This window comes from Mauremys reevesii, linkage group 13 (assembly GCF_016161935.1).
Source record: "Mauremys reevesii isolate NIE-2019 linkage group 13, ASM1616193v1, whole genome shotgun sequence".
Taxonomy (NCBI): domain Eukaryota; kingdom Metazoa; phylum Chordata; order Testudines; family Geoemydidae; genus Mauremys; species Mauremys reevesii.
This window is the reverse complement of record NC_052635.1, coordinates 32,123,865-32,139,854: the sequence shown is the minus strand read 5'-3', so window position 1 is coordinate 32,139,854 and position 15,990 is coordinate 32,123,865. Positions and strand designations below refer to the sequence as shown.

Below are 15,990 nucleotides of genomic sequence, written 5' to 3'. Positions count from 1 at the left end.
TGTATTATTGTATATGTTAATCCCTTTCAATACCCAACTTGATTGGATAATATCTTCCTTTGTTCTGTGCTGATGTCACAGATTAAGCTTTTTCAGATCCCGTATTTGAAAAAGGGCTGGAGTTAAGGTAGTTGTTCACAATTTCCACAAAGATTCTCTAAGCAGGGTCTTTATATATTTCTTTCAGGAATCCTCACATTGTATTGAACATTGATCTTGCTCCTACAATTCTAGATATTGCAGGCTTGGACATTCCACCTGACATGGATGGTAAATCCATTCTAAAACTGCTGGATTCTGAGAGACCAGTTAATAGGTAAAGAAAAGAAGTTTATCTCCCTCTGTGTGTATCTGTGTGTCTGTGTTCAGCCATCTGCAGATAAATTTAAGGGGAAACAGAATGAATTACAGATATAGACTAGGCATGGTTCATAGGAAAATTTACAGACCTGTTCAGCGCTACTTAACTGACTTCAGTTTTTTAGTTGGCCAGATCAATATATTAGCTATATGATATTTGCCTTTCTGATAGCAAAATATGATGTGTGTGAGAGTGAACTGGCCTTTGGTCATGGGGATGTTTCTGTTTGCATGAGTTACAGATTTTAAATGTGTCTGTGGCATCATTTATAGCTATGTCTTTTAAACAAAGCTTTTATTATTTAAACTGTAAAAACGAATTGTACGTCAGTGCTTTATATAAAGTCAAACTTTGTTGTTTATATTGTTATATTGGAAATACACAATTATTTTCTGAGACATACCAACACCTCCACCTGAAAAAGCTGGGGGGAGAGGATTCACGTGGGTACTTGTGACGGACAATAGTTTCAGGAAAAAGCAACTGGAGGAGGAGAGAGAGAGTGGGAGATGTGCGCTTGTGGTGGAGGAGAGCAGGTGGGTCAGAAAAGGGCTTTTCTCAGGGCAGGTGGATGTTTTTGCAAGTAAGGCACTGAACTGAGATCCAGAAAATCTAGATTTAATTACACACTTCCTTTGTGACCTTGGGCAAATCACTTAATCTCTCAGTGCCTCAGTGTTTTTTGTATAGAAACCGTGACTATAGTTTGTGGCTCCGTTGTGGATTTTGTCCCCATGAGAGCGAGTCTGTCCCATATTCCTTCGTGATTAGCACTGATGACACATATCTGTCTGTTTTGTACAGTTACACGTTCCCGTGGGAGAAGCGGGTTGTGTTTCTGGAGGAGCAATGGGGAGGAAGGGAGAAGAGGCTGGTTTTCATGAGAATTCTGTTTTTATAGGTTCCATTTAAAAAAAAAGATGAAGGTGTGGAGAGACTCATTCCTTGTGGAGAGAGGGTAAGGAAAGAGTTAACCATAGAGCCCAGTTGCTCTAAATAGGAGAATCCTGCATGGCTGGAGCCTCCTGTGAAAGCCCATGGCTAAGATCACATCCCCGCACAGGTAGTGGCATTGCTGTCATACACCTAATGCCAACGAGTCTATGATAGGAGAGACTGTATGGTAGCTTTGTGCTAGCCCTGGTCCTTGCACACAGCCGGCATAAGTGTGCTGTGCATAGGGAGGGTTGGTGGCAGTTCTGGGGTGCCCTCCTCCCTCCCTGCAAGCCACAGAGTGGGAGCAGCTCCATGACTGCTACCCCGCACCCTGCATGCGAAGGGGGTGTAAGCTGATGACTCTTCCTAGTTGCAGATCGACTGGCCCTGCCCCCTCATCTGTCATGTCCCCAACTTCTATGTTCACGTACAAGGATGTACACTGAACACTTGAAGAGTATAGCTCCATGGCACCCAGGAGGGTACGGTTGCCTTGCATGGATTCCCTGCAGCCACCTTGCAGTGAAACCAGTACCTCTGCAGATCAGGCTTTTGTGGTCAGCTGGGTTTTTGAAGGGACTGCATCATTTTATGAACACTCCTAGCTAGAGAAAGGCATGAACCAAGCTTCTGTTCTGCGTTTGGGGTCTGGATTTTGAAACTCCTGTAGCTATGCATGCTCTTAGTGGGTTAATCAAATCTCTCACTTTGGGAGGCAGCAGGGGTCACAAAAGGAGTCTTGGTCTCGCCTTCCCCCATTTGCAGGATAGCTCTAGTAGCCTGGTGCATTTTCAAAGCAAATAGGAGAAGTGGAGTGGATTCAGTTTCTTCTGGAGCATTAGATTTTGGCCATTGGGAGAGGCAGGACACCAACAGGGATGGTCTGAGACACTCTGGCAGACCAGACCCTGTGTAGTATTTTGAGTGAGTCTTAATGAAATACACTGTTTCTTCCCCTCCAGTAAATTACTGCATAAGAGAGAGAATGAGAAGGTGGATGCTCAGGAAGAAAACTTCCTGCCCAAATACCAGCGTGTGAAAGACCTCTGCCAGCGAGCCGAGTATCAAACCGCCTGCGAACAGCTTGGGCAGGTGAGACATATTTAGCACACAATGCAAGGAGCTATATCAAGAGCTAAGTTTAACACCACTTGCAAACTGTGATAACGTCCTTCACCTCATTCTCAATGCCGACTTATAAATCAAGTGACTCATTTTTGTGGCCTTTGCTCAGAACTATATTACAGCATTTATGAGATTGACTGGCAGTCAAGAAAATGCTGATTAAAGTGCCTATGTATCGATTCCCAGCTACTGTAAAAGAATGGCCTAGATTATTTTAACGTTCTGTTCCCCAAATGGAATGAAGTTCAGGATACATTAGTGTTGAGAATTCACATTGAGCGCCACAGGAAAAATTATTCCAAATGTGCATAGCTCCCTTTGCTATGATCTCATATATATATATAAAATATTTTTTAATTTGAATTTAAATATACTAACATAAAAAAGCCTAATCTGGGCTTCGTGTGCCCCTATCACTAACACAAATATACCATGAAAACCATAGCTTGCATACACAATTACCACGACTGCATGTGTTAACTGTGCCCAGGCCTAAACTAGCGGGGTGCGGGGGCAACCTAAGATAAGCAACTTCAGCTACGCGAATAGTGTAGCTGAAGTCGGTGTATCTTAGGTCGACTTACCTGGCCATGAGGAGGGCGGTGAGTCGACATCTGCCACTCCCCCATCGACTCTGCTTCCACCTCTCGTGAGCTGGAATTCCGGAGTCGATGGGGAGTGCGATCAGGGATCGATTTATCGCGTCTACACTAGACACAATAAATCGACCCCTGATAGATTGATCACTACCCGCCAATCTGGCGGGTAGTGAAGACCTGCCCTGTTTGTGAATATGAACGCTTAGCTGTCTGATTGTTCAATTGTGCCTGTGGTTTCTATGACTGTTACGTAACTCTTCTATGCAAATATGAAAATGTTCACAGCACAGACCCAAATTACATAGGAGAAGCTCAGCAAGTGATTATAGTACACCACTAGGAACAGAGGCATATCCTCAGCCCCATATAAGGTTGCTTTGTGCCCCCAGAGTGGTGCAAAGGTACCGCAAGCCTGTCCTAAATAGGATTCCTGCAGTGTGTGGGGGGAACTTCAGCTGGTGAAAAGCTGATATAGCTGGTTCTACACCATTCCTTCCTGGTGTAGAAGCCAGAAGGGGCCAGGGCCAGGGCCAGGGCACAGTGATTCTAATAAGTTTCACCAGAGTAATAGCCACTAGGGGGCCAGTATGAGTTGGTACATGTTACATCAGCCCTGTGGATGCTTTAACTTGCACCAAGGGGCAGTACTAGGATCAGGAAGGGCAGTAAAATGTAGTGTAAAGCCACTTTTAGCCACCTCCTCCCCTACTGCCAGCTGCACCAATCTTGTGCTCAGTGCACCTGGGAATTGACTCATAGTTTCTCAGCTGTTTGGATCTGACTTAGATGATCAGACACGTTCAGGAAGAACCTTTCCCAGAGCTGGTTTTCCAGGCTTCCTTTTCCTCCTGTGGCTTCCTTTTTAGGTCTAACTGCATGAGTGATCATATTCCTCTCTTTTTCAAAGTCCAAAGTACCAAAGTCTCACAGGTATGAACTTTGATGTAGCTGATTATTACTATCATTTCTTTTGAGCTGGCACTCCACATGAATAGGAACAAATAGTGGGTATTTGAAGTTGTCAGGCCCTTAAGTCAGAGGGAACATTAGCTATTTCTGTTACAAAGTTTCTGGGGAAACGTAGCTATTCTGTTCCCATCACTACGTATCCTGCGAGGGCTGTTTCAACTTCTTTCTTGTGCTGTTCTCTTCCCTGTGGCTTGGAACTTTGTAGTAGGCATTGAGGGGTCAAGATTTTTCACATAAGTTCAGGTAGACACTGGAACTGTCTCCTTGTAAGAGGTTACATAACCGCATGCAGGCTTTTCCCCCTGAAATTACTGCATGTCACTGTCCTTGGTGGAGGTCAATCTCTGTACTGTAACACACATGCATGTGCACACACTTACATTTCTGTGAATAGTAAAATACCTTTGACATCAAGCAAAAGTGAGAAAAGGGGTCAGCTCTCTGCCCAGAATTCTTGGTAAATTGCAGAGGAGAGGTATGACACTGGGACATGGGTTTGCCATGTCCGTGTAGTCAGAAAGGGAAATAATTGTTTCTGCATTTCAGTAAGATGTAATTTGAAGTGATGGGATGATATTGAGCAAAAGAGAAATTTTTAAGTTGGACATCAGGAAAAATTGCCTAACAGTCAAGTCAGTTAGATTCTGGGATGCTTTCCCCAGGGAATCTCAATCCATTCAGCCCTTGCTGTAAAGAACATGCCCTAGTTCTCTGTCTAGACAGAAAGTGCAGTGGGAGATGAATGTGTTGTCTATGGGCAGAATTTGTCCCTAAATATGGGTGCATCTAAATGACTTCAGAATGAAGCAAGACAGACCTTGAAGGGGGCATATTATTATTTGTTTGGTGCTGTTGATGTAGACAGCCCTACACAATAAGTAAAATGTGTCAAATGCATAACAAATCCCAATCCTGAGAAGTTTAAAGTGTAGGTGCAGTAGTTACAGTACCAACACAGGACTCTTCTACACAAACAGTTTGCAGCAAGCTGGGATGTCCATCTACCCAGCACTAGTTTGCTGCAGACGAACTGTCCATGTGGATCCTGCTGCCATGCATTAACAGTTCATTTAGTTTGCTTTGATCTCGTTGTCTTTGATTTGGGACTAGATCAAAGCAAACTAATGAACTGTTAGTGTGTGGCAGCAGGGTCCACATGGACTGTTAGTCCACACCAGGCTAGAGCCGGATAGATTCACACCCCAGCTTGCTGTGAACTAAATGCTCATGTAGACAAGCCCACGGTCCTGGTGCTGTAAGGTGGATTCCCAATGAGAGGTTGAGGGCATTTAATACTAAGCAGCTCATAGTAGCCCAGAGTGCTTCATAGAATAGGTGGATTTTTTCAGATACTATTTTAAAGATGGAGGGATGTAGCTTGGTCAGGATTAGGGCCTTGATCAAAGCCCACTGAAGTCATTGGAAGTCTTTCACTGAGTTTTGGACCAGGCTGTTACTAAGAAAGATGTTCCAAGCACAGAGGATAGTAGAAAAGGTGGTAGAAAGTCTGAAGTAGGAGAAGGAGACAAAAGAAAAGCTAGAAGAGAAGCACAAGCAGATCATCAGGACCAGGCAGGAGGAGTAAGAGAGGAAGAGGATGGAGTCCTGGATGGAGGAGAGGTAAGCAGAGTGTTGAATGCAAAGCGGAGAGCTTATAATTCTCCTTTGTATACACAGCTACCATCACTACAAATAGAACCTTCCTCCAGTCCCTGCAACCCTAAACTGTTAAGTCATTTCTCCCTGTTACAAAATTCCCCTTGGACTGTAATCAGGTTAATAAGAGGGCACTGAGACCATTTGTACTGTTAAAACCCCTGATACCAACCCCCTCTTGTGGGGGGTTTGGGTTGACACTAGTGAATGCAAATACCCACAGAGTGCTATGGGAATGTGTGTAGCAGCTTTCCAGGTTTTCTTTTGCAGCTAGTGTTGCATTAGTTACATCCAACAAAGAACAACTGTATCCCCAGATGAAAGAACAGTTCAGAATTCATATTCAGAGATCTAAAGGGGGGGGATGAGCTCTTCTTTCCCACATGAAATAAAAAACATTTATCCTAACACCTAATGGCTTGCACACAATTTCTTTCTCTTTGTTGCAATTCGGCCTCACATTCTATACTGACTTGGTAAATGGAAGCTGACCCACTTTTATCTACCGGCCTGCATTAATGTGCTTTTGTGGAAGCCAATTATGATATCACCATTGCTCTGTGGAGTAATCCCAGCAACTCCTCAGTATCATCATAACAGTTGCACAAAGAACTCCATTTAAGTAATTACACACATTTGCTTAGCATGCTTCAGCCACTAAGCTAGAAGATCACTAGAGTGAATCTAGTCCATGCCTTTAAAAAATAGCACATTTCCTTTTTAAATAATGTGATGTGAGATAATTGTGTTTAACCATTTGCTAAGAAAAACAGATGTCTGAGTTTGCAGTATTTCTTCTTCATACCCTGCTCTTTCTTTGTTGTGCTGCTTGTTATGGCTCAAAATGTCTTTGTGTGGGGTTAAAAGGCTTCCTTTTGCACAGCTGTTTTCTCCAGGAGATTTTAGAGTCCATCTCTAGTTCCCTCCCACAGAACAGTTCTGCATGTGGAAGGCTAGTTGCTCAGCCCTCCCTCTGGCTATTTTGTGCTATGCAAGGGGTGCTTTATATTCCCCTATTGCAGAGGTTCTCAAACTTCTTTGCACCGTGACCCCCTTCTAACAACAACAAATTACTACACAATCCCAGGAGTGGGGACTGAAGTCTGAGCCCAAGGGCTTCAGCCCCAGGCAGTGGGGCTTGGGCTTCAGCTTGGCCCCGGGCTTCGGCTTCAGCCCTGGGCCCCAGTTTGAGAACCGCTGCCTAAGGTAAGGAAATACTCAGGTGGCATAAAGGTGGCTCTATGCCACTTGCTTCTTGGGAGTAGAACATGGTCCGTGGCAGGCCAGAGACAGGAGTGGTTGTGACCAGGACATGCTGTAGCAAGGTGATCCATGGCTGGCAGAGCACTCCCTAGGGTTTTATTCCTGTCAGCATAATTATTATGTTGGAGGCTGAACTACCCCGACTGGCCCCAGGATTAGGGAAGTAGAAAAGTGGCTTAGACCTCCCTTTTCCCTCTGTCCCCTGGGTCCTGCAGCCTGGGAAGGGCACATCTTGGCTGCACTTGGGAACTGGACCACCATGCGCAGCATTCTCCTTCAAAAACTGGAATGAATACACAGTAAGGCATCGCTCTGTCTGCCTTTGTGATGCTCTGGCTCTGTTCTGGCTAGCAGAGATGAATCCTGGAAGTTACCCAGGAATCTAGCATCTGTAGCAGTGTAGCATATGCAACCAACTGAGCTATCAAGCCAGCCAGAAACAAGAGCATTTTAGCAGTAGAGTAATCTCCTCTGAAGAGTTTCTGAGATTCATTATAAGTTATGGGTGCTCAGTGCCTCACAGGATTTGTCCCTTAATATGTGATTAAAACAAGAAATAACTTGTTCACATATTAAAAATAATGAGGCATTGCTGATTGTTTCCAGTCCCTTTAAAATCACAGAGATTTCCTAAATGTTGTTTTCAGGCATGATCTAGCTACAGTAACTCCTCACTTAAGGTTGTCCTGGTTAACATGGTTTCATTGTTACGTTGCTGATCTATTAGGGAACAAGCTCGTTTAAAGTTGTGCAATGCTCCCTTCTAACGTTGTTTGGCAGCTGCCTGCTTTCTCCACTGTTTGCAGGATTCTCTGGCAGAGCAGCCCCTCCTTGTGGGGAGTAGAACCGGGGGGGGGGGGGGGCAACAGCCCCTCCCCCATCAGCTCCCCTAAATTCCCTGTAAGGTATGTGGCTCAGCAGCTGCCCAGCAGCAGTTCAGGTGTCCCTCCCCCCACTGCTGTGCTGCTCCTGACCGGCCCTCTGCCTTGGAGCTGCTCCCGGGAGCTTCCTGCTTGCTGGGGGAGGGGAGGGGGGAGAGGGGTGCTGATATCAGGATGTCCCCCTGCTCCATATGCCCTCTCCACAAACCAGAGGAGGGGGACAGGGCTCAGGGACAAAAAGGAGAGAGCTTGCTAGAAGTTATTGCTTCCTGTCTGAACTGGCTGATCTGCTTAAAAGGGCAACATACTTGAAGTGGGGTCAGCATACTTAAAGGGGCAATTCACGTCTCTCTCTCTCTGTCTCTCTCTCTCTCTCTCTCTCTCATATGCACGCACTCCCTAGCACCTGGAAAGTCAGCACCTGTGCAGCCGTGCATGTGCTGTCAGGAGGAGGGAGTGGTGCACTCCAGCTGGATAGCGTGGGCTCATCATCATGTTCAGTTTTTGCAGGGAAGTGTTTGCAGCAACTGCCCTGTATCTATTGTGTTTCCTCCCTCCTGCCTCAGTCCATGCTGCCTTGTAGAGTGTGAGGCTACATTAACAACAGCGTATTAACCCTTGAGGGCTCAGCCAAGTGCTAGTTCATCATTTAGCAGCAAGGCATTCCCTGGAAATATCCCACCCTCTGACTCCACTACCTCAACCAAGCTTCACAATCATTCATTGCTGTGTACAATATTAAACGGTTTGTTTAAAAGTGTTTAAAACTTATACTGTATATGTTTATAATGTCTTTTGTCTGGTTGAAAAAAAAATCCCTGAAACCTAACCCCTCTTATTTACATTAATTCGTATGTGGAAATTGGATTCACTTAACATTGTTTTGCATAAAGTCGCATTTTTTCAGAGACATAACTACAATGTTAAGTGAGGAGTTACTGTATTTCTTATTGGTCAGGAGTTTCACAAGTCATCAACCAGTGTAAGAATAGAATCCAAACAGAATGAAGAGCAGGAAGTATTATTTCAATATTGATGATTTGGAGGAAAGGAAACTCGATTAATCCTTTGCTGATAGAGAAATTGGTGGGAGTGCACAGGAGAGCAACAATAACAACAACAAAGATAAAAGATTTGGAAAATAAGACCTGTGAGGAAAGGTTAAGGAACTGGACATGTTCAGTCTGGAGAACAAATGGCTGAGGGAAGAGATAATTGTCTACAGGTATCTAAATAGATGATGTACACAAGACAGACCAATTATTTTCAATCAGCAAGGACAGAATAAGAGGTAATGGATATGAGAGAGAGCAGGGAAAATTCATGTTAAGTATTAGGGGAAACTTGGTAGCACTTGGGCAATAGAACAACCTGCCAGTAGAGGCTGTCCAATTACTTACGCTGGAGATATTCAGGTGAAAACTAGAGCTGCATGGGTTGTGCATGATTTAGGAATCATTAAATCAGTCCTGCCCAGGAGGGTGGACTGGGTGACTCATGCCTGCCTAGCCAGAGGATTTTGCCATATTATCCTGATTAGTCCAACCCACCAGGGAGGAAGGCCTGTGGCTATCTAACTGATCAGAGCTGGAGTTGCGCCTTTCACTTTACTGCCTGCTGGGATGTTATCCCTTCCTTCAGCAAAAGAAGAAACCCCTGAGAGACACAATGCTGACTTGAGGCTTAGTCCTGAAATCCATGGGCTTCAGGGAGAGTCTTGAAAAAGAGATGCACTGAGAAAATAAGCGAACTGCATGAAAAAACCTACTGAGAGGAAGGTCGTAGCTATTTATTTCTGATTGGAGCCCCAAGTAATGACTTTGAATTAACATCTGTAATTGCTCTAGTGGCAGGAAAGCTCTGAAGCACAATAATGCAAAACCACTTGATGGTGGTAGGGAATGGGATGGAAATTAAGACTTCTTGATATGAGTACAAAATATAGCATGCATCTGCCACTAGGGGGTTACGTGCATGTTACAAGTGGATAGCTTCACTGAAGAAGTCCAAGATATTATTGTCTGCATGTGTAAAAGAAAAGTATCTGTTCCTTATATATCAGCTGCTAGATTTGTGTTTTAGTGCCCAACTGTTTCTACGTGTAGGAGATACTTTGGGCCTTTGTGGAGTGATATTCTAGTATCACTTTTCCATCACACTGAAATTGCCCATTCAACTATGGGCTCAGCTTCTCCAAATCATGAAGATTGTGATTAATACATGTAGTGGGAGGGGCTGGGAGGACTAGAGTATGCCTAGCTAAATAGGTGGCAGTGGGCACCGTTGCCCAAAATGTCCCAATGTGGACAATAGGAATTCCTCTACTAGAGCAATATGAAATGAGAAGTATGAAGAGTTGTTAACGTGATGGCTTTCAGGCCACACTGCAAAAGACTCTTATTTGAATGTGTGTTCTGTGGGAGTGCATCCTCACTGGCCTCAGGTCAACTAACTCATAGTAAGTAACGTGAATTTAAAATCCTAGTGAAGACAGATCAGTTTGCAGTTTTAACACTTATCGGGTCATTGTAAACCCTAGGCTCCCGCACAGCAGGTTGGGATAGTCCAGGGGTTCTCATACTTTTGTACTGGTGACCCCTTTCACACAGCAAGCCTCTGAGTGCGACCCCCCCCTTATACATTAAAAACACTTTTTTATATAGTTAACACCATTATAAATGCTGGAGACAAAGCGGGGTTTGGGGTGGAGGCTGACAGCTCATGACCCCCCATGTAATAGCCTCATGACCCCTTGAGGGGTCCCGACCCCCAGTTTGAGAACCCCTGGGATAGACTGTTCACAATGACCTAATTTTTATTAAAACTACAAAATGCCCTATCTTCACTAAGATTTTTAAGATGTTAATACCATGAGTTAGGTAATATGAGTTAAGAACATACTGGATTTTTCCTAGTGAAGACAAAGAAGAGGGAGTGGTAAAAGGGGATGTTTTGCCGCTTGCATTTATAGGCTAGCTGAATTTGTTAATGATTATATTTTATTGCTAGGTGGTCATCATTTGTGACTGTGAGCCTAATTAATCGTTAGGGCACCTACCACTCTTTGTCTGGGTAGTTTTAATTGTTTAAATTACCCTCCAATCAAATAGAGACAGTTGTACTCATTTCCCTCAGTGTGAATGTGCTCTGCAGCAGACAGGAATGATGGCAGGTGCTATTATTGCTTGACAAAACGGGTGTCAATGCTTAGAAGCAGGCTGAGCGTGCATTGCAGGATCCATGGGGAGCATGCCACTGAGTACACACCCACACATCTCTGTTCAGAAGGGAACAAAGAGAGGCAAATTATTTCTGAGCATTTGTGGTTTGTTCGAACTTCTCTCTTTGGTGCAATTGTCCAGTGTCTGTTTCTAAAGAGTTTTGAGCAGTATCTTCATGCACTTATTCGGCAAATAGGCCTGTTGATTACAAACGTGCTTTTGTAACAAAGTCTTCCAGTGACTTTCACATCAGCTCAAAACTTCTCTGTGAAGATTTTTAAATGTACCAAATTAAAGTAATTCTCCCAGTTCACATGGAAGGAGAAAGTTGGGGGTTTCTTGCTTTCTTGATGAGAGATGAAGGAAGAAGAGAATAAATTGTATTGGGGCACACATTGAGGCACTTATATACAGTAGATACCATCTTGGCATGTTAACTTCCTCATTGCTGAGTCTGTGGAAAAGGTTCTCTTTACTGATACATCATTTTTCTATAGCTGAGTTCTACTAAGCAGGAAATGTAGCTGGTCTGTATATTTTCCAAAACAAGGTTCAGATGAATCAAAATGATTCAAAAGTATAGCTTTCTTCAGTGTAAGAGCTGGTATTTAGCAAACTGATTTCTTAATTTAAACTCAGGTAGTGACATTTTATCACATTAAGTAATTTTTAAAATACCTGGCAATTTAATCTTCAGAGTTTTTTCCTCACACACCCTGGGAGGTAAATTTATCCCACTTTTACAGAGGAGGAAACTAAGGACCCAACTTTACAAATCTGAGGAGTCCCATGGGATTCCGCATGTGCTTAATGCTAAGCAGGTATGTAAATCTGAGTAAGACTGGGCCTAGGACACGCACAACTTGCCCAAATCCACAAAAGGTATCTGTGTCCAGGCCATAATTACAACTCAGGAGTTCCTAGTTCCCAGTCACCAGGCATGCAACAAACTCTTGAACTTTTGAAAAAAAATGAAAGCACACATTGAATGTGGAGAAACAAGCCCTGGTTGGCCAGGACTGTGCAAGATCTCTAAGCTCCCTCTGCAATACAAGCACTGGGTTGCTGTTTTCTGCTTCGCTGTTGTGCAAATAGTGCATAAATTTTAAAGGAAAATGAAAGCTTTTTTCCCAAGCCCCAGAAGCATCTCTCTGTGGGAACTGAGTTATTCTTCCTCATAGAGCGGCAAGCTGGTTGTAGAATATTCTTTCACTTGAGAGCTGCTGCTGGTGTGTGGGTTGTTTTTTGTTTTGTTTTTTGTTGTTGTTTGCTTTTGAAAATGTCCCGAAGTTTCAGTGAGGCCTGGAGGCTCAGATCTAGAGAGCCTGTAACAGAGAAAAAGTGGAATTTTTCTCAAGACAAACTACAAGATGAACGGGGGTTTCCCGGTGACAGTAGATTTGGGACAGTAACAGACACACTTCCATGTTTTAAAAATGAGCCCTTTTCTTTCGCTTTTTAAAAGTTTGTTGTATTTTTTCCCCTTGATACCTAATTCAGTAGTACCAAAAGGCTCTACAGGTCAATTTTTACAATTTGAAAATGCACAAGGGCTTAAATAGAGTTTGGATGGCATGAGATTGTATCCATCTTGGGTGGAAATTATGACTTTCACTTTATGGTTGTCCAGCCCAGCTCCATTGACTTCAGTGGGAGGTAGATCAAGCCTGAAAGGTGCGTTGAACACGTTTTCCTGATCTTCCCCCAGTGCCAGACGTCTGAGAGGAGTATTCCTTAAAAAGCTACTGAGATACACGCTTGGTCAGGGTGTGCCTACACTGCAAAGAAAAACCCTCGGTGTCCTATTTCAGTTGACATGGACTCGAGGCTTGGGCTGCGGAACTAAAAATAGCAGTGTAAATGTTCCTGCTTGGGCTTTGAATCCATAGATCTTGGAGTCCAGGCTGCAGCCCAAGCAGGAACATCTACACTGATATTTTTAGCTCTGCGAGCCCAAGTCAATTGGCCTAGGCTCTGAGATATGGTGCCTCAGGTTTTTCTTTGCAGTGTAGACATACCCACAGGTGCATAGACTGTGGGAAGGGAGGTGGAGGTCTCAAAGAAGTTGCTTCGCTCCTTGTATTGTGTGGGGTGGGGCTATGATTACACACAAGGTTGCCCTCCTGGACTGATGAAGTGGTATTCTGTCAGGCTGGAGAATGCTGGGATTGGTAGGGAGGGAGAGCATTAAAGGAAATAACTTGCCAGCCTTTTTGAAGTTGGGGCTAAACTTCACTCTTCCATTGCCATGGTCCCAAGATTCATTCTCTCTTTTCTGTGACTGGTCTCCTGTTGTGGGATGTTTTGTTTAAAGTCTGCAAGGAAACAGGCTTCAGACTAGAAATTAGGGAGTCCCTCTGCCAGACCTGGTAGACTGTGCATTCCAGGTATAAAGGACAATTGTATGGAAGGCAACTGGCCAGTTAAAAGCCTTCTAAATCTTTGATATATAACTGTGATTGTTTTGTTACATTACGGTAATAAGCCAACTGTCCTCAAGCTAAATAAAGTGCATAGAAAATATGGCAACTCCCTTCATTCTACTCACCCAAAAGCTTACCTACAAGCAAAATCAAATGCAAAAACAGAATAAAGAATATATGGGTTGAAAATGGGAAGGTTGCAACAACCAGTGTATTTTGAGTGTAGATAATTTAATGAAGTGGCCATGTATCCTGGGCTGTTTTTAGCGTGTGGTGAGTCTGATAAACCTGTGTTGCAGACATGTTGTTGTGCATTTGCATTTGTTCATATGTTGCTACTGACCCAACCTTTTGCAGTCCCACTTATATGGAGCTTTATACTTTTGGTAAAACCCTCAGTGACCACAGTATTGAAAGATAGTTTTTGCTAATGACCAGCTCTGTCTGTCTCTTTGTATCCTCTCTGTGGCATGGTGGCACTGTTCTAACAACCAAATGTAACTTGCAGAAATGGCAGTGTATAGAAGATGCCAGTGGGAAGCTCAAGCTGCACAAGTGCAAAGGAATGGCTCACCTGGCAGCCGCGAGCAGCAGCAAGGGGCTCTCCAATCTCATGCCCAAGTATTACAGCAGGAAAAGCGAAGACTGCAACTGTGAGGAAAATGAATACAAGCTGAGCCCTATTGGACAGAGAACGAAACTCTTCTCCAAGAAACGTAAGCGACCGCGCTGTCTCTTCTGCAACTGTGTCATAGAAAAAAGGCTTGCTCTTCGCTCATAGCAGCATTCTCAAGCTTGAGTGCCTGATGTTAGAGTACCTGGATCCGTATGTAGGCACCCAAATAAGTGATCTGATTTTCAGAGGTGCTGAGTGCCTGCAGCTGTCACTGAAAATCAGGCCACTGATTCAGATGTACAAATACAGATTTAGGTGTTTAACTTTAGACACCCAATTTTTAAAATGTCCTCAACCTGTGGAACACAAGGATTCTTTGGGAGTAGAATGCTTTGTCATCCAAAGCAGGACAAAATGGTGTCTTCAGTGGGACCAGGAATTGCCCCTCAGCATTTAATGACTGTGAATTTGTTTGATCATCCTGCTGGGGTGGACTATGTATTTTATGTACATCCAGATGCTTCTCTTAGGGATGTGGTTATGGCTATCAGCTTCCTGGATGCTTATTGTGGCATGAGGGAAGCCTAATGGGTCTGATTCCCCACTGTCTTCACCTTGTTTAGTCACTTACACCCATACAAATGGAGTGTAAATCACAATCGTTTGGATTTGGCAGGGTTTGAACCTATTTGCTCAGGTGCAAAGCCTATATGAGGTGTAAGTCCGTGATGTTTCAGGCCCATTGCCTCTAGCCGCTCAAGGTACATTTACACTTCCCAAAAAAACGGCAGCAGTAAGTCTCAGAGCCTGGGTCAGCAGCTCACAGGGCATGTACTATGGGACTGAAAATAGCAGCATAGACGTTCCTGCTCAGGTTGGAGCCGGGGCTATGAAACCTGGTGAGGAGGGTGGGTATCAAAGCCCAGGCTTTGACCCGAGCTGGAATGTCTACACTGCTGTTTGTAGCCCCATAGTGCAAGCTACGTGAGCCTGACTCGGTTGACCTGAGCTCTGAGACTTAGAGCCGTGGGTGGTTTTTGGCAATGTAGGCGTACCCTCAGAATGACTGTGTCAGTGATACACCGACCATTGTGTCTCCTTTTGATGCCTGAGCTGGTGCTGAGGGGGAAAAAATCAGGTTTTAATCCATTTTAAAAAAAGAATTGTAATACTAGTGAAGGCACTGTCCTCACACCTCTGGGAATAAAATTCTTTATTTATGCACCAGCCAAAAAAGGCACTCGACGCTCATGTGCCTGAGAACCAGCAGGGAGAACTGCTTTGTGCTTTCCTGCAGTCAGGCCTCCTGACCCTACTCTGAAGAGAGCACCTCCAGGTCCTGTCCCCTTTTGATCTCTCTGCAGGCACTGCTAATTAGTTCTAATTGTTTGTGCTTTTAGTGATGAGGACATGTGTCCCAGTGGAGATTTGCACTGCAACCAGTTTGTTGATTTTTATAATTTTTTTTGAAAAGTAAAGTAGTTTAAAAAACAAAAAATAGAAAAGAAAACAAAACAAAAAAATCAGCTAATCCATTGAACATCAAAGCAGCTGTGCCCTCAGGGACTATACATTTTCAAATGGCATCCATGATGCTATATCATATGGTTTCTTTACTATATAAACTTTTTCAGAGAAAAAGTATGGATAATGACCCCTCACTCTCTTCTAGGTCTGCCATGGGTTACCAACAGAGAATGAATGGGGGACCTTCAGCTTTAAAAGCCTGGGCCTTTACCATTTGAACTAAAGGAGTAACTCTGTTAGCAGTAGTAGGCTTTTATCCTCTTCTGTGGACCAGCCACTAAAGTGGGGGGACATGTTACATACTAAACCAATAGTTTACAAATGCTTAAAGTGTCCGTTAAATACCACAATATTCTACAGCAATGGTACGAATGGTTCCAGGTTACAATAGTTACTGCAGTGGTTGGAACAGT

At 43.8% G+C, this 15,990-nt stretch overlaps 1 protein-coding gene across 8 annotated transcripts in view; it reads left to right on the top strand.

Annotated features, from left to right (window-relative positions):
• SULF2 (sulfatase 2) overlaps nucleotides 1-15,990 on the top strand; it is a 241,725-nt gene that overhangs the window by 200,077 nt on the left and 25,658 nt on the right. For all 8 annotated transcript variants that reach the window (XM_039498878.1, XM_039498875.1, XM_039498881.1 and 5 more), the window contains 4 exons: nucleotides 188-316; nucleotides 1,263-1,319; nucleotides 2,260-2,389; nucleotides 13,943-14,150. In XM_039498878.1, the coding sequence (XP_039354812.1) occupies nucleotides 188-316; nucleotides 1,263-1,319; nucleotides 2,260-2,389; nucleotides 13,943-14,150 (524 nt within the window). The remainder of the gene's footprint in view (nucleotides 1-187; nucleotides 317-1,262; nucleotides 1,320-2,259; nucleotides 2,390-13,942; nucleotides 14,151-15,990) is intronic.